At 48.7% G+C, this 27,726-nt stretch overlaps 1 protein-coding gene across 1 annotated transcript in view; it reads right to left on the bottom strand.

Annotated features, from left to right (window-relative positions):
* LOC124301651 (protein dachsous) overlaps positions 1-27,726 on the bottom strand; it is a 236,128-nt gene that overhangs the window by 16,020 nt on the left and 192,382 nt on the right. Inside the window, exons 4-12 of the mRNA XM_046756993.1 lie at positions 17,875-18,035; positions 17,030-17,434; positions 14,865-15,273; positions 7,417-7,695; positions 6,562-6,785; positions 5,285-5,951; positions 4,678-5,025; positions 1,402-1,728; positions 852-1,335 (exon numbers count right to left, since the gene is read on the bottom strand). Of these exons, the coding sequence (XP_046612949.1) occupies positions 852-1,335; positions 1,402-1,728; positions 4,678-5,025; positions 5,285-5,951; positions 6,562-6,785; positions 7,417-7,695; positions 14,865-15,273; positions 17,030-17,434; positions 17,875-18,035 (3,304 nt within the window). The remainder of the gene's footprint in view (positions 1-851; positions 1,336-1,401; positions 1,729-4,677; positions 5,026-5,284; positions 5,952-6,561; positions 6,786-7,416; positions 7,696-14,864; positions 15,274-17,029; positions 17,435-17,874; positions 18,036-27,726) is intronic.

Below are 27,726 nucleotides of genomic sequence, written 5' to 3'. Positions count from 1 at the left end.
CGAAAGTGAGAAATACGCCAAGCTTGCAAGCATTGGTACCGGGTGTGTGGCATTCGGTTTAGAAGACTCGGTTTCTGGGATTAATTTCAGTGAGATAAGCTATTACAGTATAGAATCTTCGTCCGTTTACGAAAGTTTAACAGATTCTCATTCCCGTTTGGTAATTGACTTCGAAATTTTATAGATAAGAAGATAGAGTGCACCTCAACTTTCACGTACAATAATCAAAGATTAGACGAATTTCTTCAAGGTTTTATGTAATGGACCTTACGCACATAAGTATATCGCGTGAAACGAAAGTGAGAAAGAGAGATACAAAAACCTTTTTTCTCTCTTTGTTTCTTCTCGAATGAAATTTTTATAGCAGGATGTTAACAAGTCAACGTGTCTATAATACGTGACTGTATAGTTACAAGTTACAAATTCAAATTTGTTATTCCTATTCAAATTTTATCGTATCAATTTTGACACAACACTATTTCGACGGACCCTATAACTTTACAACCCACAAATAGACTTTCCACCAAACCTTTGAGACCGTTTCGTCGTCCTTTCTATTTTACGATCTTTCATACCTCTGTATATCGCACGTAGTCAACGGCGCACATGTCATAATATCTGGGCTATTGCCGGCAATAAAGTGTATAATTGAATTAATGAACATCCTGAACTGCACATGTGGGCTAGTGAATCCTGCAGAGTACGTACAGGCACAAAGAGCGAAAAGAGTAACGCAGTTCAGAGGTCGTTGAGCTCAGTGTTGGCACAAACCATTAATTACAGACTTTTAAATTTCCATTCAAACGTTTCCTGATGTTTCCAACTGAGAAGAATAAAGTGATCCAACTTACCCAGCAGTAGTTATCACGCCAGTGAGATTGTCGACCCTGAAGAGCCAGGTGGTTTCATCGGCCATGGTGTAGGTGATCTTGCCGTTGTTTACATGGTCTGGATCGGTCGCCTTGACTGTCATGACGCTGGACTCGGGTGGAGCGTCCTCGGAAATGGTAGCGGCATACCTTTCGGAAGAATAGCCGGTCCGGTAATTCCTTTGGGTGGTATAGGATCCAAGGTTGCCGATATCATTAGGCTTGGCATTGAGGGAGGCGGTTCGAGGACGAGTTTCGGAGTATTGGTTCTGGACGAAGGTTGGAGCGTTGTCGTTTATATCGAGAACGAAGACGGTTATGTTGCATCTAGCCTCTAAGCTTGGGCGACCCTTGTCCTTGGCTGATATCGTCAACACGTACTTTGATACAGTTTCCCTGTCAAGGTTCGAGCATGATAAAGCGCCCGTCGCAGAGTTGAGGTTGAACTTCGAGCCGACGTTGCCACCTGGAATATTAACGTATCGTATAACCCTTATTGATAGAAGAAAAATAACAACAACGGGATGCTCACCGACTATACTGTAGAATATTTCTCCATTTTTCCCCTCGTCCAAGTCACTCGCAACAACCGTATGGACGGTGGACAGTTTCTGGTTTTCCGGAATGGTCAGGGTGTAGCAAGAGCCCGGCTTGAAGACCGGTGCATTGTCGTTCTCGTCGAGTATAATCACGTCCAAGGTTGTGAGGTCCAACAGTTTCGCGGACCTGGCCAAAATCGGCACCGAGTAGTGACCGGCGATTTCGCGATCAAGTGGACCTTGAAGTGTTACTACACCGAGTGATGAGACTACGAACTTATTCGACGCCAGTCCGTTCGGAATAAGGAAAGTGACGTTGCCTGAAAAAAAGAGTTCAGAAGATGAGTTCCTAGGCTTTACGATTGTTCTTAGTTCGTGACAATCGTAGCTCATGTTCAGTTAAAACGAATTAAATTCGAGTCCAACGAAACCTGTTCAACAAGGTAATTTTTCTCGAGGCGAAATACAATCTGACGTTTTTTTGAATGATCAATTCGTTTTCGTTCGTTCGGAGAGAGGAGGGAGAGGGGAGTGGAATCGCGAGGTCCAAAACCGAGTTCATACAGTGAGCTCGGAGTCGGGCGAAGAGTCGGATGAAACGCGGCGCGCGCTGGGCTTTTCATACAATTTAGTGTATACGTTTTTTGGTTAAATTATGGTAATGCGGCGAGTAACGCTTGCGCCGAAATCCGATCCGGCGGCGTATCTTCCCAGCGGTGCAAAAGTTTACGCGTCGATGACGGGGGCCGGTCGTCGTCGCCGCCACCGACGTCGACGACGACGTTGAAGAAGAGGGCATGTAGCCGAGGGCAGAGAATCGGCAGAGTCGAACTGCTCGATCTCGGGCCCCTCATACCACACCTTTGGTAAATACTTGTAGCCGATGCGGTTTGCGGCTCGAAGCTCTGCGTTTCTCTCTCGGGCTCTCGTTCTCTGTCACATCTCCACAGTCCGAAATAAGGGGACTGGACAAGCCGTAAGTTATCGAATGTAGAGCTTCGGGCTTCGCGAGAGTTCCAAAATAACGCGGAGCCTCGAAAGGAAGAGGTTAGGGAGGAGGAGGGACCGACGGGACCGACGCTGTCAGGTGTAAGTAGAATATATTCCCTGGGAAAAAACGGAGTGAAAAAACAGTAAAGGGTAAAAGATTCCGCGGGTATAAACGACGAACAAGATAAACCGATAATCTCCGCAACAAAGTCGTACAGAATTTATCGTTTCCCATCCAAGGAGTATTGCACAGTCCCGAGTTGAAGGTTTTTCTTTCGTTTTTTTTTTTTTACTTCCCTCAACGCGGGTCACAGAGTAATCTTTATTCAAATCTTCCCGAGCGTGTATTTGGGCGCCAGGCAATTACGTCGCGGAGGCGACTGTTGCAAATTTGTACTCTTCAAAATCACCGCCTTGTCCTGCTACATCCTGATTTAGTGCTACGCAAAATATGGTTATTACACGTCTCCGGATCGAGAGGCGAGTAAAATGTAAAATCCAGTGCAGATTGCCGCGATCAAGAGAATAACGCGATGTGTGCAAATCACCAATGTTTTTAGCACGATTCTCTCGCATTGGTTTCAAAGTGCGGAATTTGAAAGCTGGAGGCTGGTGCAGAAATTTAACGATAATTCTGAATTGTGTGCGTGAAAATTAGATCTGGCCACGCAGAAGCCCGAGTCTCTCTGACTTTGAACACCGTGTAGATGAGAGCTGCGTTGCTGGCAGCGCACTATGCCGGTCCTTTCTCCCGTTCTTCTTCTCCGATCTTTCTCGTCTCTCTCTTATTCCGCGGCCGGCTAATGCATTCGATTCTCAAATTCCAGGGGAGACGTTTAGCTGTTGCGATTTTTTAGCGGGTTTAGACAAAGCGGGACTCGCGCGTATTGGTGCTGTTGACAGAGGCGGTGGTGGGTATCGGTGTCGGTGGATGTGGGGTGGTGATTTGCCTACGCGTACAACGGCGACCGGTGGCACGATGATATACGCGGCCATTGTTTGCGCGCACCGGCAGGACTCGCGATCTCGCCAAAGACTGCCGCTGGGAAGGCATGTTGGTTGGTTCCTTGCTCTCCTAAAGACGCCCTCTGATTGGCGCCCGACCGAACGCAGGAGCAAAGAAAGAAGAGGAGCGGACAGTCGGAACCTTCGGGCAGCCCCGCAGCCGCCGTCTACATCCCGAGAGAGGCCTGCTGCATGGTGCTGAAAACGCGTTTCGCATATCTTATAATGTGACTAAGAAACTAAGGCGACCACCAGCCACCAACTACGTCGGCGATAACTCCCGGTTTTATTCAGCACCAATTTATGGTACCTCCGCGGCCTTATGCTCGAATCCTGCATCGTGTCTTTCGAAACATGTCCAAGGATGACCTGATAAAATAATGCTCGTTTTGTCACGGTGTGTTCCTAGATAAAAGTCGAAACAGGATTCTACATTTGAAAAATACTTTTTTAAATAGGTGTTTTATCCTGACACTAAACGTAGAATAGAATAGAATTTTACTACCATGGAACAGTGCCCCCTAGGTGGCATCATTTTGGAGAGCAGTTGGTATTATATCATTCGTTTGGTTTGTGGCTTTGATCTATTAAATCCATAAACTGCAGTTTTGGAAGGACTCGACGATTTGTAAAGTGGAAAAAGCGAATGAAATCAACAGTCCAATAATTTAAGAGCCTTGAAGGATGACGGAGTTTCCGGTTTTCTGAGAACGTTGAATGCGAGTGTTGGGAATCCCTGGGGTAGGGGATAAACGCGTCTTGGGCACGGGTTATGCCGATATATACCACTCGGGCTGCAGGCGCGTGAAGCGTCCACGCACGATTCTGCCGAGGAAGCTGCGCGGTACAGGTTTGCCGAGAGTGATTTAGCTGGCGTAGCCATAATGCGGGGCGACTGGCCCTAGCGAAGATGCGATGCAATTATTCGAGCTATTTTCATAGCAGAACTTTCCTATTAACTAGCCTAGCCTCGGATCCGCCGGGTTTCTCGACACCCTGATTATATCGTGCACACAGGCGCAACGGCCAGTTGTAATTCCAGTCTCACGGCTGCCACGCGAGGACTGCATGTGCTCCGGGAGAGCAGTGGGCTAAATTGACATTCCCTAGTTCCACAGGGGGGTACAGTTTATGCCCAAGTCCGCCGAAACAATAACCCCGGGTTCCCCGAGGACCGAGACAAAGGAAGGTACGCGTCGCGGTTTCAGTCCCTCCGACGTTTTATGTCCGACTATCGGAGAAAAGGAGTGCTCCAATTGCACCGCGCCCCTTACCTTGATCGGCCATTGCTGGACCGGCGACATTTGCCACGGAAGCGCCGACCTGAGCATCCTCGGATATCTTGGCAAACGGATTGGCCTGCAGGAGTCTCGGGGGTCCGGCGGCGTGTCCGGAGGCTGTTAGGTGTAGCTTCAGCGAGGCTTTCCTCGGCGGCGTTCCGTGATCGTTGGCCGTTATCTCCAACTCCGTTGAACCCTTCATTGGCCGCGCCAAGGTCAAGATTCCCGAATCGTAACCGACCGAAAATATGCCTCCTTCGTTACCAGATGTTATTATGTACGACACGCGTCCGTTGTCACCGCTGTCTTTGTCCACCGCGACAACCCTTGACAGTGGAGCGCCTGAAACGTTTTTACAGATTGTTAACAAGGACTTGAAATTGTGGTTGACAGCGAAGGTTAATCATTTTTCTCTTCCAAAAGGATCATCTCAGAGTCCGAGGTTATGGTTCGACGCTGGTCGTTAAGCGAGCGGTGCGCTGAATACGGCCAAAGAAATGATCCGTTGCAGACCGCGTTGAACCATGGATCTAGTTATTTCTTTCCAAGGTATAATTGCCGAGGCAAATCAATGCTCGAGACAAAATAAGAGCCGACTTGCCTGGCTGAAGGTCGACGGTGACGGCTATCCGTGGATTGTCGGGCGACACGAAGACGGGGTCGTTGTCATTTTCATCGAGGACAAGTATGCGGGCCGTTACAGTAGCCGCCAGTTGTTCGGCTGGAGGAGCACGGTCCGAAGCCTTGAGGACCAGAGTGTACTCGGTCCTTTTCTCGCGGTCGAGAGGTCGAGTAAGAGTCAAGGCACCGGTCAGTGAATCGACGGCGAAGTTTCCGGTGGGTGGTAGCTCGGTGACAAGGCTGTAGCGCAGGTCGCCGTTGGCGCCGCTGTCCAGGTCAGTAGCGGTCAGGTTGTAGATCGTCGAGCCAATAGCCGACCGTTCTGACACCCTGACCATTATTGGGTCCAGCGGCCACTTCGGTGCGTTGTCGTTCGCGTCCTCAACCGTGATCTTCACCGAGATCGCGATGCTCTGTGGATTGCCTATCGACGTCGTGTCCAACGCCCGGATCTCTAGGTGGTAAACGCTGATGTTTTCACGGTCCAAAGAGTGCGCCACTACCAGCTGACCCGAACCCCTGGACACGTCGAAAGCTGGAAACTCGCTGATCGGTGTCAACGAGTCCAACGTGTACGCCACCAGATGACTCGGTTCAGATACGGCTACCGAGCCAACTGCGAAACCGATCATTGCGTCTTCGCGGACCTGTGCATATAGAATAAGGTCATTGTAGAAGGTAGGTTTCAGACAGGAATACAAAATAGCTTTGAATCTGTCGGTGAAATTTGTCCCTAAATTAAGCAAGACTCGGTAAAGATTTAGGGAATTCGAAAGGATTCGTAAAGATGTTTTTAAATGATATTAGATAATTCCTTGATCGAGTTTCTATGTCAAATCACTTCGAAACCTATTTATCTGACTTATACGCAACTTCAAATTGTGTCGATCATTTTGAACGTAATCGGGTACCTGACTTTGAACGATTAGGAATGGTTTCAGATGGTTTGAAGTAATTTTAAGTGTCTTTGAATAAGTTATAGATAGCTTAAACAGTTCTGTCAGCGATGTTAAACGACCTCAGAAGGCTTCCTGCAGACATTTCAAAAGACTGTCACTAGATGACTGGGCGACGTGAAACGACTTTATGAAATTTCAAACGATCTTATCTGTCGACTTGAGAAGACTTTGAAACACTTTCCATGTTTTCAAGTGGCTTTGGATACACTTCCGTAATATAATTTCAGGTAATCGGAATAGATAACTGTGAAAATAGTTGGGACATGTACTGGATCGGACAACGAGAGGAATTTCTCACCGTGAATGCCAGACTGCTGCTAGTTAAGGTTGGCCTGTTGTCGGCGAGAGCCAAAACCTCGACACGTAGTGCTCTGACGCTATGTCGGGGTGGTCGACCGGCGTCACTGGCCTTGACGGACACGCGGTAGACGTTGTGTTCTTCGTGGTCGAGTACCGCCTTGGTCCTAATCATGCCGGTGGTGGGGTCAATGGTGAAGACATTGTAACCGTCGGAGTCACGATCTGTAATCAAAGCTAAGTTTAACCAAAATCGAACCGAATCAATCAACGTCTTCGTCTCTACGGCACGAAATGTCCTGACCATTCTACACCGCGGTTGATGAATTGGATGAATTGATGTACCGCCGTTATAAGCCGCGTACCCGTCCGATCGAATTAGACTCTGTGACAAATATCCCGGTAATAACGCAATTCCATTTCGTCAACGCGTATCACATCTACCATTTCACGTTATCCTTTCTCCGCGTTCGAGCTATTATGTCAATAATCCCTTCACCGGAAGGTACTCTCGAAGTTTGTGACAGCAGACTCGTGTGTTTGCAACTAGGAAAAGCATTAGAAGTAGACGCGTGCATAGCTCAAGAGACAGGAGACTGCTCGAGGCGTTGTTTGTCGGTGTTTGGTCCCCATGTTGAAACGCATCTCCCCGATTTCTGCTCCTGTTGCCTCCTGCTACCAACAATCGGCGATCGCGGCTCATTAAACGCGCTTTTCATCTCGCTTTGTTCGACACGGTTCATCATCCGGGTACGATAGAGTGTTGAAAGTTCAATTGAAAGAACTATCGTAAATTAACAATTTCAAGTCGTAATATCAGCGTGGCGTTGTCGATGGACAGCCGTGACTAACTAACCTTTTAGGATGCTGTAGGTGACCGAAGCGTTTTCGCCGCGATCCGTGTCCAGGGCCCGGACCCTGGCTACTTCCGTCCCGGGTGGCTGCTCCTCGCGAACGCTGACCACATTGCTCTGAGGATCAACGATTTCCGGTGAGTTGTCGTTCACGTCCAAAACAGCGACTCTGAGCGGAACCCTCGCCGCCCTCGACGGCGTTCCCTGGTCCCGAGCCTCCAGAACGAGTTCGTAAAGGGCGCGAAGTTCCCGGTCGAGAGGTTCGTGGGTCCTTATCTCCCCTAGTACACAAACAAGAAGAAGAACAGGTTATTGGTGAGAAGTCACACATGCCGCACAATGCCTGCGGTATCGATCTCCGTGTGATTTCCGTCTTTGGAGATGCTCACAGCGGTGTTTCGGTCCTTCGAACAACAATGAGACGTTTTGATCATGCGACCTCTTACAGTGCCTAGGGTTCACACTCGGGCTCACCAGGAGATCATCGGCGTGCCAGCTAACGGCGTGGCATCATGCACGGCACGGCGTCAAGCCGAACACAGTGAGCCTGGCCAGCGCAACAAATTATCCTAATCGTTCCCCGAATCGTGCCTCGTAGCATTTAATTATTTATTAATCCCCCCGCAGCCCCGCGACCAGAGATCATGTCGTACCAGGGCAGGTACAACACGCGGCGTGGCTGCAGCTTGCAGCTTGCAGTCAACGCGGCTATTTTGTTTCTCTGATTTTCCTTCATGCCGTAGTCGTAATTATCCCGGTAGCTCGTTACTTGGTTCAATGTGATCCCGGTTCCGCGTGTGCATGGGCGCGCATTGGCTTACCTAGGCCCGTTTATGCACGTGTCCGTAATGCACGCACACGGGTGAGAGTCCGTCGGTGTTAGCGGTCGGGTGGAAGCAGCACCGCATGGTTATTCTAGTACGCGGAGCACGCTGCACTGACCGAGCTGCTCCTGGCACAGGTAGAAAAAGACGCTAGCAATTATTATAATGCGAAGGGTGAAATAGGCCAGTCGGAGCACTTTTCGGTGTTCGTCGGGACTTTTTACGCCAAATCACCACTAATTATCCAATTTTCGCTTCCAGGAACGACCACGACGATGACCACGGCGACGCCGCCGACCTGCAGTCCAGGGCTTGGGTCTCCGTCAATTTACACGAAAGAGGAATAAAAAGGAGCGCTGGAAGTGGTTGAAAATTTCAAACGTAACAACGCGACGCAAGGACATCGGGAATTCTTCGCTTTACGACCCAGACGATTCAGCCTCTTGCGTTTGGAGTTTACAATAATAAACTGGAGGATGGCTAATGTGTGTGAAGCATCGGGAAATCAAACATCAGCCACAAATAGCTTTCCATTGACAAACGTCCCGGGAACCGTATAAATTTTAAGACCCGTGTACCGAGTACATCGGTCGCATTTGCTCAATCTATTTAATCACGACCAACCGTACGCAGCATGGTGCAACATTTATATATAAGAGGGACAAAATTCTACTCGATATTCCGCAAACAGGACTGTTCAATATTGATCCTTTCGTTGCGGTCGGCAGATCCGTCTCTTCGGGATATAATGTGTATGTACCACCGTCAGTTCACACAGTTTGCGAAAGGCGTGGGGGATGTCGGACATTCGAACATTTTCGTAAAGCTTTTCACGTGCCCCTGGGATTGCGCGACGCGATCAGGAGGATCGGAGCGTGGAAATGGGCGGCTCGCACCAAAAACTATCGGCGTGAGATAATATCTCTGATTCGGAGAGACCGAAGAAGCGGAACCGACGATTCTGCTACCACCGCAGCTGCACGAGGAAACGAGCATGTCTGTATAAACACCGATGGCCGCGTACCAACGAAGGACTTAATGCATTTTCCCTGTCCGTAAACTCGGCGGCTTCCCGGACGGCCAATAGGCGCAATAGAGGGGCCAATATTTGAAAATACGTGTCAACCAAAACTTGGACAAACTTTGCCTCGTCGTTGAGGATGAGGAAAAGGTGAGGGGGGAACGAGGAGGGACGGTGTACAGGCTCAAAACCGAATTTGACCAACTCTCAGGGATTTCACCGCGCGCAACTTCACCTGCAGCGTTGAACTTCTTGTGTTTAACCACCCCTTCCTCTTCTCCATACACTCGGTATTCCTCTTTTTACCCGGCCTCGGCGTCGGCGCAAGAACGGGAGGGAAAAAAAGCCGGAGATCATCCGCGCGAATGAGAAGATGAACTCGTAAGCCAGGCTACATTCCGACTGCGCGCACCGCACGAACGCTCTACGTTTATACAAACGCGAATTGATTTTGCCTCGCAAGACTGATTTACTCTGGCATTGTATTCGCGGTGGGTCCCGAAGCATCGCGAGGCGGCACTGCGTCGACTCGAGGTTGCAGTCTTCGATGGGCCCGGAGGCGTCGGTGGCCCGAAATGCCTGGGGAACTTGGGGAAGTCAGTCGGGGATGCGGAGCCGGCTGTAGAGGACGAGCTCGGGAAGCGAAAAGAATGAAATCAGAGGAGGCAGATAGCAGAGATGATGCCACGTCCGAACAATAGAATTACGGGCGGCAACAAACTCGAGCCGGGGTGGTCACGGATTGTTGACTCCGCCGAGGGCCACGTTCTCCAGCATCCTTCTTCTCTACTCGCCGTATCCTCGCCTCTTCGTCAGCTCGTCTTATTCACCTCTTCCTCCTCTCGTGCCGCCGAGGACTCACACTCGCGTAAGGGAGTTTATACGTAATATGATTGGCGGTATTTTTTTTTTAGGTGTTCCTGCATAGTCCCAGTACGACAAGTTAGATCTTCATGCTGCTCGTACTATTACTACCACTGCTACCATTTGTAGCAGGGTAAGCTACTTAGAAAATCAAACACAATGTTGTACGAAGATGAACTGTACTTTTTGGGTTTTCTTGTCTTTTTTGTCGTCACAAATTGACACAAATATCCGACATCTAATCGGTATTCTAACCATATCGAGGAAGTTTCATTTTAGAAAATTTGTGAATCGTATAGGAATAGATTCAGGTTTTCAATGTTTAATTTTGGGAAAGCTTCGGCCAAATGATTTGACAGTCAGTATTCCTTCTGTATAAGCTATATAACTCAACTTTGATCTATGATATGTAGTATGATAGGCTATTGTACACATATCCATCCATAGAATGGTCAATTTTAAGCAGATATGTCCTAACCGATCCTCTTTGAGAGAGTGAAAAGATTGAAAATTGGTAATGTGAGGCGGATTTGGGAGGCGGGAATCGAGGTGTGAAATTCGAGTCGAGGAATATGGTAAGTGCAGTACCGTAAGCACAAGGAGAGGATTTTGAAGGAGCGGAGGTGAGCGTGACCGAGGTTGAGGCGAGGGACAGCGTGCGTAGTCGACGGATGCCGGAAAGCTCGCGTCGAACGATTGAAATGTATGAGGTGGCAGAGGATTCACCGCACGTGCAGCCGAGGCGCCTCGTGCATCCAAAGCGCAGCAATGGAATGCTTTTAAAATTCCCAACCGACCAATAATATCGCATTGAAGGTTGGCCGGCTGAATTTAACACGGTGAGCCCCGGCTCGAGTTGTCTAGCTTCGCCGCCATTGTCACCGTGTTAGTTTTGCGTCTTTCCTCCCGGCTCGTATTTTTGCCACTTTTTATACCGCGGTCGCTTACACTTGTTAAGTCGCGTTACTTCGCGTTCCGTTACGTAACCCGAGAGCCCCGGTATTGAATATCTCCTCCGAAAAGAGCGGCTCCGGTTGGCCACACCGTGGATTGGACAAATTGAAATTTTTATGCAGATATGTATATACCTTCCACCTCCGTGCACGCAACGCGGCTCGACTCGGCTCTGTTCGGCTCAGGATCAGGCACCCGCCGCAGGAGGAGGTTACTTTTTACGGCAACCGGAGAAGTGCTTTCGTGGATGCGGGGACAACTACTTCGCATTCCGGAGAGCGTAGGCCCTCTTCTATATTCGTACCCACCTATAATCCTGTGTACTTGTTGTTTATGGACCGCGGGGACAGCCACGGAGAAGACGAATTTTAGTGAGTGACAAAACTACGCGTCAACAGCCGAGACCATCCGATAGATAATTAGTATTTCACGTGGCCACAGCGCATTACGTAGGGGTATTTTAAAACAAAGTTTCCCAGATGAAGCTCATTTGTGAACAGCGAAGCCAATCCGCACAATTGAGAAACGATTTATTTCAGCAGTTTCCTATTTTTCTATTAGCATGATGCTAGAGGATGTCATTTTATCGTCATCGCTTCGAAGTTGTAATTCGTGTACCTGATATACCAATTGATCAGGTTCGAACAATAACTCTAATAATCAAGTCTTGCAGAGTACACGAGACTTCGTATGTCAGTTATCAAAATTCACGGAATGGTTAACTTCGTGCTAAATATTCCGCTTATATATATTGTTTTATTATTCGTACAAAGAATAAACAAAATTTTGAGTTTCCATTGTGATTAATCCGACAAAACTGCAGACACATGTTAATTCAATTTGCAATCTATCCAATTCCAGGGGGTCCGGTTCTATCGATTCAGGTGTGCAATGAATAACGTCACGTCGCGTGGTGTTTCGGTCTTTCTGTTTAACGCTTCTCATTATACACGTATATTTTATCGCCGGGTATACCTGTAGAATACGGATCATGTCGACATTGTTATACGCCAACAAAGACGTGTGCTCATCATCCTCTATTTTGCCATTTGCAATTCTGTCCACGCCATTAATTAGCCTCAGAAAATTCCCCGAGTATTTCACAATTTCTTTTTATAACCATTATTCATTCAGCGCGATTCCCAGCGATGCGAAGTCTTCGCGAATATTTTTGGGACACCGATGGTAACGACGTATTTCTGTGCAATGCTCCTCGATCGTTTTTGTCTACGGTTTCATTCAACCACATCGATTGTATCATCAAGATAAGAGATCAGTTTCAATTAACCTTCCAAGGACCACGTATCAGAAATTGAAAAAAAAAAAAATGCCGGAGGCGAAAAAATCACTATCGCTCTGCGCTGGAGCTACGCGAAATTTAAGCATGCCAAATTTATCGCAATCAGTATATTCTTTCCGCCTTGTATCTCGGTGATTGAAATAACGGCTCGACATTGTTAGACGGTTTAATGTTTTTCGAGACAGTGGAACTTTCGTACAATAGAATACAATTATAAGTACACGCGGTATTTTAGGTCCAACAAAACACGATGTTGATGTTATCTCGCTTCGATTCGCGTTAGAGAAAAATAATATCGACGAACCGAATAAGAAATACCTGCTGGTGTCACGATTTTTTCAATCACAGATCAGAGAGATTCTGGTGAAATCGATCGGAACTCGTAAATCGAGCATCGTGATCAACTCTGCTGTACACATAATTTTTTACGTTCAGCGAAAAATGAGGCGAAGGTAATATTGTGTAAGAGCGTACGCGTCCGTGGTGAGTTTTTTTCCCGCCGCGCCAGGCTGTAGCTTAAGGTAGCCAGAAAGTAGTTAAGATCAATCTCGATTTCTCTATACGGTGAATAATTAATTTCCTAAACAGCTATTAACTGTCGACACGCGTAATTTACGTCTAGTGGGTTATTACACAAAGGAATGTGTTTTATATGAGGTTATTGTTCATAGCCGGCCTATAGCTGGTAATGTCGCAACAATTGCCAACATAATAGAAAACCGCCTCAAGTGCAGGCGATAGTAAAACTACGGTGCAGTGGCCGCGGACTCCCGACGGCTTACGCGGCACGTTCCCAATTACCAACTACTTCACATTTTCAAAATGTGTAACGCACCGTTACGGGGCACATAATGCGCATTACACCGAGCACAGAATACGCGCTCACACACGCGGGATATGCTGTAAGCGGGCATCCTCAAAAGGGCATTTCCACTTTCTCCTCCTTATAATTACGCGGCCCAAACACCAACCGACACACGCGTCTTCCGTCCCGACTCGCGCAGCGCGATTCAGCATCCCTCCGGGTCCAAAGGCCCTTCAACTTGCCCGCTTCTTTGATTGGCATACAATACGAGAGTGTTTGTGTACACAGCCAGCAACCCGGTCAGAGCGTCGACTCGCCCCCTCCCTCTGGTCCCCTTGGAAAAAGAGAAGAAACGAGTCTGGGAAGTCGAGCTGAGGAAATGGAACCGCGGAACCGCCGGTAATCGTATCTCTTGCAAATCATCCGCATCTTTGATTACCGGGAATTCGCTCTAGGTACTGCAGTGCCAATCGACCACCTTTTGACAAGAATATGATTCATTCCAAACAACACTGTTGCGAATGATTTCGAACATGATTTGTTGTTGTAAACTCACATCACGCTACTTTTTTGAGAAAATTGGTCCTGAATGCAGAGTAAAAACTGCCGTTGGAGCAATTTTTGAGACAGCGCAATCAAAGTAACAATCGTCACCTTTCTGAATTAAAATTTAAGACGACCGTCTGTACCATCGAAAAATACCGAATTTCATTGTCCACGTTCACTCCACAGCGTGATTTGGTGACCATTCGGTACCGCTAAGATGTTTCGATTTCACGGATCCTCCAGAGAGGGTGATGGGGGTGTGATTGAGAACCACTGAGGTCAGCAAGCGTTGCCGCGAGGAAGAGAGAGTGAGAGAGAGTGAGAGAGAGTGAGAAGCTGAAGAAAAGGTATGCCAAGAGAGAAAGAGAGACACCAAAGGCGCGCGAGCGAGTGCATTCGTATCTTTCCTCGGAGTACGATTCCTCTTGAGAGACTGGGCCCAGGCTCCCCCACACACGGTCAGACACGCGTGTCTGTGTGGGACCGTTCACGTCGAGTCTTGGTCGCGAGGCCCCGAGCTGGTCGGGTTTATATCCGCGCGGTGAAGCCGAAGGAGATGAGGAATCACTGACCGCATTGACCGCACTGACCACACACTGGCCACAGTGTAACTCTTCCGATTCATTGACTGGCAGCTGGACCAGCTGAGCCTCGACAATCCACGGTGATCAGAGGAGGCAACACTATTGTTAAATGTTATGATGAGACAGGAATCGAAACGTCTCTACAACGCCGGGGGAGGAGAAAAGAAGCGGGACGGAGAACCCGAGGCTTGCGCGACTACGTGTGGTCCAGGCTCATTTCGTCGAGACCCCTGTTCGTAAACACTCAACGATGACGGCTCGCGACGTTTGAATAAACTCAGCGGTGAATTCGTTGCGCTTAGCGCTAAACACCAATTCGGTGTATCGTTTTCAATGACTTTTCGAATCGAGTTTGCTATCCTCACCTCTTCTCGACCGCAGCTCCGTCCGCTTTCGTCGTTCCCGGAACCACGCGCGTCTCGTTCCACCCTCAGAGGTGCGGATGAAAAACAATTCGCGGAAATCGCACGTATGTATATTTTTGGCAGATCTGCTTGTTCTCTGACCCCGTTTTGATTCCCTAGGTTGAAAAAAAAGTATCAAGCAACTCACCGGTTTCAGGATCGACGACGAAGCTGCTGTTCGGTTGGATGATGGCGTACCGAAGGAGAGCATTCTTCCCAAGATCTGGATCGGAGGCAAAAACTTTACCAACTAGGGTGCCGGCTGGCAAGTTTTCGAGGAGTTCAAAGCTGTACGACTCCCTCTTGAACCGAGGCTCGTTGTCGTTGTCGTCGAGGACGGTGACCAGCACGGAAGCGTTCGCCGTTGCAGCTGGCGATCCGTTGTCGGTCGCTAGAACCGTCAGGGCGTAACGATCTACTGTCTCTCGATCGAGAGATTGGGCGAGGTAAATCCACCCTGTGTTCGGACTGATGCGAAACGAAGGCGATCCCTGAAGTCGATAACTGAGACGCGCGTTGTTACCAGTGTCCAGATCAACAGCCGTAACTTGCAGTATCTGTGGAGCACATGAATTCGATGACCGTTATAAGCAATCTTCGGGGTGTAAATTAGGGGATGACCATCGGTGGAGGTGAGAAAGAGAAGAAAGTACAAACGAAGAGAACGGAATTTGGAATCACGGGTACTGCCGAGGCGAGACATTTGAGGTATGCGTTACCTCGAGTTCGTCTTTTTTCTCGCCTCCCTTGACACGGCTGAGCAAGTTAAAACCTGAGGAAAAATATCTGAGACCAGTGAGCTAAGTTGCGTTGGCTGCTGCGGGAGATCATCTGCACCGCTTGGGCATTATATCAGCTTGTCCAAACAATCTAAACAATCCGGAGTTGCTGTTCTCCATTCCGTCCCGAAAACATTCTCGAGCTGCCGTGTTAGTAGTTCGACACAGTGAAATGGGACGAGGAGAAGGAAAGAGTCTGAGGAAGAGAGGCGTGAAAAAGAGAGCAAGATGAAGGAAGAGAGACGGTGTGCACCCCGTCCTTCTGTCTGTCCGTGTATTAATTAAATCACACCATACGCGGTCCGTAAACACAAACCCATCCATCCGGCCCATCAAACTTTCTAGTCTGAGTGAGAGAGAAGAATAAAAAGGAGAAAAAAGTACAAAACGGGGAAAAACAAAGGCCAAAAACTCTGGTAGGCAGGCAGGCTGCCAGGCAGTCAGTCAGTCAGTCAGTCAGTCTGCGCAGAGTTCGGACTGAGACTTAGGATCCTTGGTCGCAGGGACTAGGGGATTGAGCAAAGTGAGGCCGGGTTGAGAATGATGGATGAAGAGAGGGAAAGGAAGTCTGAGGGAGAGCATAGATGGAGGGCAGAGAGTACTGGATGAACGATCATTAGAACAGTGCCTAACATGGGAGCCACCAGTAATGTGTCTAACTGTATGCTATTAGTTCGAGGCGGGTGAAGGGTTACGGTTATACGGCAGCCATGTTATCCTGATCTCCCCTCCTCAGGAGCCAAGATATTGTCCGGAATCTTGATACCGGCAACTCGACCAAAGCAGTCGGTCATCTCCGGATACACGTATTCACCTCGACTCGCTTAATAATAATTCCCCTTCGTCGGAGAACAACGAGTAGGTTTGAACTCAAGTCTCACTGTATCATGCTTGTTCGAAAGACACGAGGAAAAATGATATAAGCTGTAGAAAGAGTTGATACTGGTCGAATGCTCGAGATGCAACCTTGTTACAGTTGTAGAACTCGGCGAAGAGCATGAAGCAAACAATGCATGGTGAGAAAGGAAGAAATATTTCAAGATATTTGAAGACCCTACGAAGATTGTATAGTTGGAAGATGGGAAGAGGTAAGAGGGAACGAGAGGTTCAACCTAGCTGGTAGAATGTCCATCGAATTCATCTTGATCACGGAGAAACGAGGGGATAGGTTTTTTGTGGGACTGGACGTGTTGGTACGGGGAGAGTCAAAACTTCAGCGGTCCGAAGGAGAGAGAAATTAATAGGGATATTACACACTTGAAAGCGTTGTAATCAGGCGCGTTTAGAATTAATTACTTTTCCAATTTCCAGGTTAACGTCGGTAAGATTAAATGTTGTTCGGTTCCCCTCGAGGCCGCCCGAGGTGCCAGTTATACACGTACAGGTCAAGGTTCACTTTTAGCAAGGTGAGACGCAGGTTGTTACATGCGCGCAAGATGTACGCGAAATAACTTCCTCGAGTAGCTCTGGGAGTGCAGAGATCGAGTTGAAGCCCGAGAGAGCGCGACGGGCGTGTAATGAAGATTTTTCTCACCTGTGAGTCGAGTCTGGCGCCCTCAGGAACGTCCACGTGGTACTCGTTTCTCTCGAACACCGGGGGGTTGTCATTCACATCCTGAACCTCGACGCTGAGGCTGAAATTCGCGAAGAGACCCGCGCCGTCCACGGCGCTTATCAGCAGGCTATGCCTCTGCTGGGTTTCGTAGTCGAGCCTCCTCACAAGGTAGAGCTCGCCGAGCCTCGCGTCGATCCCGAAGAGCTCGTTGCTGTTCTGCGTAAGGAGATAGCGGAGCGGTGCCGGTGGCGTGATGTCCGGGTCAGTGGCGTGCGCCACGTAGAGCGGCGTGTGAAGAGGGTGAGACTCGGGCACCGATATGCGCACCGAGGCCGTCGGAAAGGATGGCGGGTTGTCGTTCACGTCCTTAACCTCAATCTCGACCTGCACACGAGACAATGGGTCAGGCTTCGGTCTCATGCTCCGAGGAGCGACCGTCTCACCGAGTCAATTGGTTCACGGAACGGGTGGGACTGACCAAACAACGCTTGCATTACCGTTGACACATGCTTATGAGCTCGGAAAATATTACGTGCAACTCTTTTGGACACGTAAGCAGCTGTAATGTTGACGCCCGATGGAGTGCGCGGAGTATGCGGGTAAACCAAGTCCGGTTTGAGCGGTAAATTGATATTGGCTAACATTGACAGTGGCGTACAGGCATTGTTTGGTTGGCCTCAACGGAACCAGCCAGTCAGTAATTAACGCGGCGTGAGGCAAGGCTTTCAGCTTTGTTTGCCGAATAAAGTTTTTTCTTCCTGATTCTCCTCAACCTCCACAGACAACTTTTTGCCAGATTTGCAAACGAACGGTGGCGTACTCACTTGACAGTATCCTACGAGTACTTCGCTGCATGCCGCTATGCTCAGCATGTACGTCGACCGAGTTTCCCGGTCCAATGGCAGTTGGGTTCGCAGGAGTCCGGTACCGGCTTCGATTGACACATGAGGCTCCTCACTTGCTAGGAAAAATCGCAGAGCGCCACCTGAAACGAAAAGAAGATGATGAGCACGTTGACAGTCGTGACTTTTCCGTCATCGCCTTGTCACCACTCTTCCACAGCTGGTTCTCTTCGGCGTTTCACCGCAATGACCGGCTTTCATGGTTCGAATCGGTGATCGAAGGGCATTGGCTCTCCTGGGTATATTGTTCGACCGATGACTGGCGCATAAGAGAGCATTTATCTATTTGTTCGTAGCGGTTGGGCGGAATGGTTCGCCCCTGCCTCGGGCAGCGGGGTACCAGGGTTGATTGAGGACATTGTTTACAAATATGTACTCCGCGCTCGCTGCAGGAATGACGGGAGACAAGGTCGGGGTGATAAAGGAGGAGTACGTCACATAGGTGAGAACTGGATTTATACGAACATCCATTGGAGATTTTTAGCACCGTTCTAACAGTAGCTACTGATGTTTATACCCTGCAGGAATCGGCGTCACGCTCCACAGTGGAGTCCATGGCACATTTGGCCACGGAAAATCTATCAGAGCCAACTACGCGCTCTGCGCACTCGGTCAGTGAAATTTTTGCGCATATCTTTCCGTCCCAAGTTACGATACAAGGCTATTTATATCCTCGACTTCTTACATTGCCAGGACTTGACCGTTCTTTCCAACCATTTTTATCTCCAGTAATAGACCCTGCTGCGCGACCCTCTAGCCAAGACCTAGCGCTTGCTTGAACATAACCGTTCTCATCTCCGTTTTAACGTTCCACTTTTTGCACCGTTAAACACGCTCGCAATCGTTTTAATTCCAAGTAGTATCTCATTCGTTCAGCCGAAGAAGTTGAAGCACGTGTATAGGTACACGCATCCTCACATTCACAGGGTGGCCTCAGGAAAGACAAGAGGCACTTCTTTCCACCAACTGTTCGTGCTGGACTGAAGATCCTCGAGTCTGTGTTTTTTCTTTTTTTTCTTTGAAACTGTTTAAGGACTCGACTGGGCAAATAATATGACTCGCAGCAATTTTTCGCTTGTAATTTCCTACCTCTACATTTCAAAAATATTGAAAATACCGACGACAGAGAAAAACTTTCAGAATGAAACTATGTATACTCTGTTTCAGAATCAAAAGTGAAAGATAATAGTTGGTTTAAGGATGACGTGAGTGTCTGGTATGTAATGCTTTAGGAATCAGCGAAGCAAGGGGGACAGAACGATGTTAATGCGACACCGAGTGCATGGATGTATATAAAGTGATCTTGCATTTTCGTCCATTGCCACTTGTTGACAGAGTGGTGGTGATGGTGAGCGGGGATAAATGGAGTCTCCGGTGTGCATAATTAGGCTTTTTGTTGGCATGCTCGAGACTTGAGACCGGCCCTCGTGTTCAGGGCGTTCATGACGCTCAGGGCGCCGCGCCGCAAGACCTCGGACCCAATGGCGGGGACCTTTTGCGGCTTATTAACGCAAGAACCAAGGCCTTCTCAGCCTCACTGTACACGCGCAGCCACCCTCTCCATTAATTATATTCTCAGCGCAGTAGAGCTCATCCTAACTTTTTACGCCGGCAGCTCACGATGTGCGTGCCCGTCCGCGTCTTTCCCACTGCCTCTGCGTAGTTACCCGACACGTTCGATCGATTGGTCCAGTTGCGATCCGCGGACCAATGACCTCATGGAAATGCCAACAAATCACCAAGTTTTACGGCGTCGGTCCTACATGGGAATTGGGTGTAATTGAGACACTGAAATTCCGAGACCTGGGTGTCCAAACTCATATGGCTGACCGTTCTGCCTTTGTTGTACGTCAGCCGGTACGACGGATGTCTCTTCTTCGGTACGAGGACAAAAGACCCATGGCAATTCTGCAGCGCCCTGGCCTCATATTCTTCCACCCCACGCTTTTCGGGTCTTTTGATTGCCCGGGATGGGCCCGCACTTTATTATACGTTTCATGCCCCATCCTCCAGGAATGTACACGTGCTTTTTATCGCTGTGAAGTCGTTTTCCCTGACGCAGACTTTGTATCGAACGATGAATTTTTTTCGTTTTTGTGACCTAGATCAAGGAGAAAACAAAAACGCTTTTGAAAATATTTTCACCGATACCAACGCGGTGTAAAAGGACTCGATGTTCACTAGGAGTTCATTGCTCGATCGCCATGGGCAGCCATCATCGCCTAGTGATTGATGGCCAACAGCCGATGCGTTGACCCCCTGACTTGACGTGAAAAAAGAAAATGGAAAGGAGAGAAAAAACTAAAAAATCGTTGTATTTAAGAAAAAGAAAGTAAACGTACATACGGATACTCAGTGATAGAAACGAGAACAATGGGTGAGACAAAACGAGGAAGAAACTAACGCGATGACCCCACTTAAAATCAATTAATAGGCAAATTGGCTTGGGCATTACTGCTGGCAGATGTAATTTCGTGATGAATGATTTGACGGTGAGACGGAGGCCTGCGTGGTATTCGAAATATAAACAGTGTTGTACCTTGTCCACCTACGCCACGAGTACCTCGGGATCACCGACAACAAACGACTTGACGCACGAATTCCTCCGCCCCGCGCATCATGCAGACTCCCGAAAATACCTTAAAGGCTCTAACCGAAACTGATAGAGCGAGATGACCATCGTTCACAGTCTCTCTTTACCTACATACCCACGTATCAGGGTAAATGGCGGGGTTGTCGCTGGTCACCGTCTCTCACAAATTTTCTCTGCACGCGCGTTACTCTCACACATATGCCGATGATTTGTTAACGCTGAAATAAATTTCACGCGTTCACGGAGAGAAGAGATAACTCGAAAAAAATTCTTCTCGCGTCCCCGTCTTCAAAGGAATAATTTTCCCTAACCGCACGCCTTCGTTTAGAATGTCCATTGCAGCTTTGACCGGAGCTAAAGAGCTACCGTTTTAAGAATCTTAAGAATCGCTGCACAGTTAGGGAGCAGATTACAACGCGCGGTACCCACGACGCAGTCTGGCGTTTGGAGAAATTCAACGCGAGATGCAACGATGACCCTGGAACCCTGGAGCCAGCCGACTTGTTCAATTGTAGGATGAAAAACTGGAGCAGCCGATGCTGCAGTGTCTCGACGAGGGACACCCGAGGCCCGATCAAGGCCGTGAGTTATTTCCACTTCTATGATCACCGACAGTCGACGGCAGGACGACATTGGGATCGCCTTAAAGACGACATGATCATGCCTTGCGGACTTAATTCTCTGGCGATTACTCGTCGTTTTGTTTCTTCCGACTTTTTCCCATCCGTCGAAGAGAATGTTCCATGTAAATCGATCGGCATGCACCTTTACATTCGTTCGGACTGTGTCCAGTCGGATGGACTCACTTCATGGCCATTGAGCGGTGGCTGAAAATGGGCCTGCATCACTCCCGCGATTCGAAAGTAAGAAACTAATTTGGCATTTCGCACGCAGCGTCCACCTAATGCATGCGCGCACAAAGGTACGTGCAATATATCTTATTTTCAGACTCGGGCCTCTGGCTTGCCTTTGGAAGAGAGTAGAGAGGTATTCCCGCTTGAATAATGACGACATCCAAATCCTGTTTAAATCAACATCCTGACAATAGCTTTGCGGGCGGCTACAACTCATTACAAGATTACCTTGAGAGGGTATCTCGCCCTGGCTGCATAGAGCCAAGTATTTATTGACTAAATAAATTACAATTGCAAGACTTAAGCGTTTTTCCATCTCCCTGTACGCTCCACCGATTCACTTCGGCTGAGATCAGGTCTCGCCGTGCCTGTTTCGTCGACACTCTTCCAGATCCGCTTTCTCTTCCAGGTTCTCCTCGCTTCCGCCCTCTGCTCGGTCTAACGGAGACAAATTGCTCGCAAATTCGGTTGCAATTCAAGAAATTGCCCCGCAGTTCGATGCTATCTTCGAAAAAATATACGCTAAGCGATGAAATCTCTTTCGGGTATTATTGTTATTCTCGATAAACTGCTGCGGAGAGAATCGCGGTTGAACGTGAGTATCGGCGAATCGCTCGCACCTTATTAAGCGCCCAATCCACGTGCGAAGCCCGGGAAATTTGAATGCGCGTTCTCTCCCTCTCTCTCTGTCCCTCCGGCATTTTACCATATTTCTATCGGCCAAGCGGAATCCATTTCTAGTTCCTTGACTCCTGCACCTCCCGTCAGTCCCTGGACGCGGGGAAACGCTCGCCTGTAGAGGCTCTTCACGCACTTCTCTCCTCTCTCTTTCCCTCTCTTTAGGACGCGTCAGGTGTAGGTACCTCGAGTCCAAGAGACGCGGGGACTCTTGTTGCACCGGATAACAACTTCGTGGGCGTTGTAATTCCTCAGTCACTCACTCACTCACTCGCTCGCTCGCTCCTCCAGCTCTTTTCTTATGCGACTCTCAACGTCATCGCAGGTCGCACCCATGGATTTGCATGGCTTGCACACATCGTCGCCGTACGGTAACGACTCGACACAAAATCCCCGCTTATCAACGCCACAATCGTTCAATCGACTTTTCGGCACCGTCTTAAACTTCGCGGGTCAAGTCAGGCCGATGCAGATTGAGATCTGTCGCGTTTCAACGAGCGGCCGATCCGGTCTTGTTGCGGAATAGCCGCAACCGGATCTCGGAATGAATAATTCCTAAAATTACTACAGCCGGTGTGTGTAGTAACGCATACACAGCTGCGGAGACGTGAAATGAGACCAGAAGATTATGGTAATCGATTAACCGATTCGTTCAAACATATCTTCCGGCATTTAAGGTCCATATCTCACGACTTTTGACCCAGGCAGTGAGGATCAGCTCGGTACAACCTTGCGGCGGACCAATGGATGGACTTAATCGGGTTTTAAACCACGCAGAGCCGGTCGGCCTCTGTCGACAAGGTGGAAGTGTGCCGCGCCATATTCAGATCATCGGAGCGCCGATGGGCCGGAGTTTCCACAGCGTATAATAAGAGCTGACAAATTCTGGTTATACATAGAATATAGCCGAGCTCAGTTTACGCGTGTGCACATATATTGCTGGCGTATAAAAATCGGATCTGCATAATTCTAGCGATTTTAATTGGCCTTAAGGACGGGGCGGCTGAAACGTATCTCGGATGTTTTGCCACATTTCGCCGCTCTGATCTTCCGTTCACAATCTTGTTCGAATCGGTTGATCGCCGCGCGGCTCGCGTCCTCGACGTTGTCGTGACTAAATATGAATAGCCGTTTCAGCCCCGACACTTGCGGCTAAAAACAATCTTGTAATTAAAGAATGATGATTAGCCGGTTAAGCCCACGTCGAGCAATGCCGCGAATGCGATGAAGAACCGATACGTCTGCAGCTTGGCTCCCTCAGGCTCCCGTCACTCCTGCGGGGCCCGACTCTCGCTCCCTCTAAGGACGATGGGCCCCGACTCTCGACGCACGCCGGGCCTCGTCTCCCGACGAACCGCAGGTACGGTCAGGTGTGCTGCTCGGACCTCTAGGAAGTGACCTGCCATGAATTTAAGGTGATACGTGGACGGGTTTAAGTGCACGCACGAATACTCAAAGGCGACGCGACGTCGGCTTCTTTCTCTCTCTCTTGCTCTCTCTTTTCCCTCTCCCCTCTTTCAGCAGCCGAGATTAACGTTTTTACTTTTTACTCCAATTGCCACGGACCTTCTGGAAGTGTACGTCGATCGACAATCCGATCACGCCTACGGTTCAGCGTTATTAAAAACCGGTGTAAAACACGATTCAAATGATAATTTGGGGGACAAAGAAAAGGGAAAAAGAAGTCGGCGCGCTGGTAATCGTTCTAGGGTGATGCAGAAGCTCCTTGGTCCGGTTTTTTCCTCGACGGAAACCAAGCAAAAAACCAACGAAGAACATTTGGCTAATGAAACAAAAATATCAAGTCCTTGCCGCTATGATTACAGTCGCGTGAATAGTCGATGACAACTAACATGTAGGTATAATTGAATCTTGGCCCAGGGAAAAAATATTCGAAAGTGCAGACTGCAAATGGTTGAAGAACACAACAAAGTTGGAATGCTTGAACAGTTGGCTGCAAATTGAACCACGCTGCTCCGTTACTCTCTGCAACAGCAGCCGGAGAGTACAAATGCCTACACATATTACCCGTCAATTAACCCTCGCGAGTTGACTATCGAACGAAATCTGGTTTGACGAGGGATTCCCGCGTTCGATCAAAGAATGTCTCGTTATAACGGGTACACAATGGACCCTGTCGTTCGGCCCTCTCGAGATGCTCCTCCGCTTCCGAAGGGGGACCCGTTCACAGCCTAGTCGAGATTACCTACATCCATTTAAGAGTCCTGCCTTAGCCGCGTCTAAGCCTCTTCCAGTGTTTCGCCTCTGGCTTCAGGTATTATTTTCGACTCGAGCACCCGGTCTTATTGTCGCCATCCATTGTCTTGTCGTTCCACCTTATTACCGCGTTCTCCCTGCAGCCACCTTTCTAGCTCAGCCCCGGCCCTCGTCTCTCCCTGAGAATCATCCCCCGTCCGAAGAGAGGGGAGGTGGTTGGTTTCTCTTTCTTTTTAGCTTATTCTTTTTCATTACTCTTGGACTGAATTTTGCCCCCAATGTTTATACTCACTTCCGAAAGCATCGAGGGCCCGGTCTCAGCTTCTCATTAACTGTACTTTCGAAATACGTACAAGTTGCACTTCCGCGTAACGACCTTTCGGTGTTAATTTAAAGGCGGTGTAGCACGCCGTAAACCCAATTTCGTTACAAGCGCACAGACCCGCGAAGTATTCGTACATTGCCACTCGGTTTCTCCGGGAGCATATTCCTCGGCAATTCAACCAATTTATGGGGTCTCGCGTATCGCTGCGAGGTAGATTTTGCTACCTTTACGTAATTACGAAGGTGGCGTGATATCCTGCTCGTGAAATTGTTCCCTCGAATAATCGCGGAAGAGGCAAAGATGGAGATGAAAGTAAAAAGTCTGACTCAAGAGGATTGAAAACGATCGTTCAGGATTCGAGTATTCGCAATATCGCGCACTGACCGATCGGAGCATCTGCGCACCAAGTCCAAAAGGAGGATTTCTTTCGCATTTAAATCGCGGATCTGACCCTGATTTTTACAGCTCTACAGACGAGATGAGATAGAATGCCAAGATAATACGGGACCAGAAATAATCAATGATCGGAGGCGAGCTCGATACCTAGTACTAAGTGAGAATAAAAGTGAACAAAGCAAAAAAAAAAAAATCCTCTAATACACGTACAAGGATCACGGAATAACGCAGCACAAAGCAAGGAAGGAATTCGCTGCTGCAGATGGTCGAAAGATACAGGTATAGATACGTTTAACTGGGGAGGGTGAGAGAGGGCGGAAAAATCAGCTGCGAGAGAAGGATCGATCCCCGAGCGTAATACGTACAGGCGCTCAGTTTGTTCGACGATTTCGTACCAACATCTCCGCGCAGATGCGGCTTTCGTGTGTAGATGCAGGTACGCGTCTATCTTCGCGAATCCCCCAGTTCCACCGACGAGAGAAGAGGGAAAAATAAAAATAAAAACAAGAAAAATCACAGTGGGCATCTCGTGGATCCCGGCACTCAGCATCGCCACCGCCGATGTAAGTATAAAGTACGAATAGTCACTCTCTCTTTCTCTCTCGGCACCCGTTTCAATGGTCCCCCTCTCCACCTCTCCATGTCTTCGGCTTCGTTCCATCTTGTCGGTAAGTGGAATCTCACCTGCACATGCACGCCCGTATACTGGGACTTAAATCTCCACGGAGTTCTATTTGTGCGTTGAATAATTTAGGAATTGATCTCGGATTTTGAGTTCTGAATTTTAGATTTTTTTCAGAGCTTAACCCTGCTGAATTCACACGTCAGGGTTGAAAGTTTGAAATTTGAGATCAAACGGGGTACGAATTTCCGTTAATACGTACCTAATGCCATCGACCGAATTATGCCAAAGCGTGCGCGGGGTGCGGATGCGCACATATAGGTATGTTCAAACTTATATGCATTGCTGCAGAGGCAGAGAAATATGCTGCGCGTGTTCCACTGCGGTGGCACCAGCGCGAGGATTTGCATTTGGCAGTAAACAGTCGCGTCGAAAATGATATAAACAGGAGAGGGGTTCGCAAGAGAGTATGGCAAGAAGAAGGCTGCAGAAGCAAAGAGGCGAAAGGCTCGTGAGCAGCTTCTGCACAGCTGGGATTATCATACGGAGCCTCGATTCCTCCTACCCAACCATCCGCCACCGCCACCCACCGCCTAACTTCCTTAAATGCTAATTTACCAGCGAGCTTGCAACCGCACCGCTAGAATCGCGTCTTCTGACAATTTTTTTCTAAAAATTTTGTAGCGAAATTGCGCACGTTTTTGCTCTCGATCGTTACTGCAGATTTCCTTACAGCCCCGGAATCGATGTCGTGACGCGAGTCGATCGAGCATATTTTCACTACATGTGTACGAAGAGAGCTTGCAGGGTGTGTCAAAAGCTAGCCGAAGGTGAAAATGCGAAAAGATTTGAAGATGCCGAAGGAACGATTTCTGGGAACATTGGAAGTTACGCGAATCTCTGTGACACGAGGAGCGGGATTTCTTTGGGACTGGTCGGAGGGGGAGGGTGCAGCGATGGTGGCGGTGGTATCTCGAGCGCATCTTTGGCGCATGGTGAAGTTGCGGGGTATGATACGGAGCGCGGTGTGGTCGTCGTCTTCGTTTGGTCGTAGCGTCACGGTAAAGAAGCGCGATGCAAGCCAGCAGCAACAGCCACGACGATCGTTGGAGAGGATTGAAATTTGCAAGTCTGGTGAAAGCGGTAGCTGGAAGGAAGCGGGGGAGGCGGAGGGTTCGGGAGCCGTCCTCAGCCCTCGAGGAGGCGTCACGACGTCGAACGGTTTGTATTGTTTCGCCCAAGAACCGCCGGGTGAACCATCATCTGATTTATGGCCACCGTATAGTCCGCCGGGTGAACATCGAGGAGTTGGTATATAGGCGATGCACGTCGATATAATAGACCGGGAATGACGTACTTCCACGAAGGTAGCTACAGAGTACGTCAATAATTTCCGTGATCAAGCGTCACATCGATCAGCGTGCAAAGCGCATGACGCGGATATGATCGGGACTGTTTGCGCGAGAGGCGATGATTTGCAAATGCTAAAGGTAAACATGACGCCAAGCTTACAGGCTTTGATCCCGCAGATCCCGATCCAGATCTAGATCGCGATCCCTCCCCATCGGACGCAGGTTATTCGAATTCGATAAATAAATTAAACGACTGGTGTAACACAATTAAAATAATCTCGGAATATAAAACGACGCTAATACAATCAGCCCGAGACACGGTGAAATAATTACCCGTTTGCCTGGCTTATACCTCCTCCAGCCTCGTGCAGTAGTCGCACCAATTAGAGCCTGCTCATGGTACACGCATTTGTTCGTATCGCAGCTCTCCGCTTGCTGCGCTAACCGCGAACAGCCTCCAACTCCAATATCACCTGCTCCAACAACCTCGTCCTACACCACGAACCGATTTTCCAACCTCCAGGCCTTCGGAGCACATCTCATTCTGCGAAAACTTGCTCAATCCTGTTGTCGACTTCCTTCAGGGTGGGTTACAAAAGCGCGCTGCGGTTCGAATCTTATATTGATTTTCAGAGCTGCTGTCGACTTACATGAAACGTATCAGGCAACCGGACTACAGATTCTGCTGAAACTTCTGACGGTGTTTTTTTGTGATGTGGAGTCCCATCCGTTGATCC

This window comes from Neodiprion virginianus, chromosome 3 (assembly GCF_021901495.1).
Source record: "Neodiprion virginianus isolate iyNeoVirg1 chromosome 3, iyNeoVirg1.1, whole genome shotgun sequence".
NCBI lineage: Eukaryota > Metazoa > Arthropoda > Insecta > Hymenoptera > Diprionidae > Neodiprion > Neodiprion virginianus.
The sequence above is the reverse complement of the archived record's forward strand: the minus strand, read 5'-3'. Positions and strand labels throughout refer to the sequence as shown.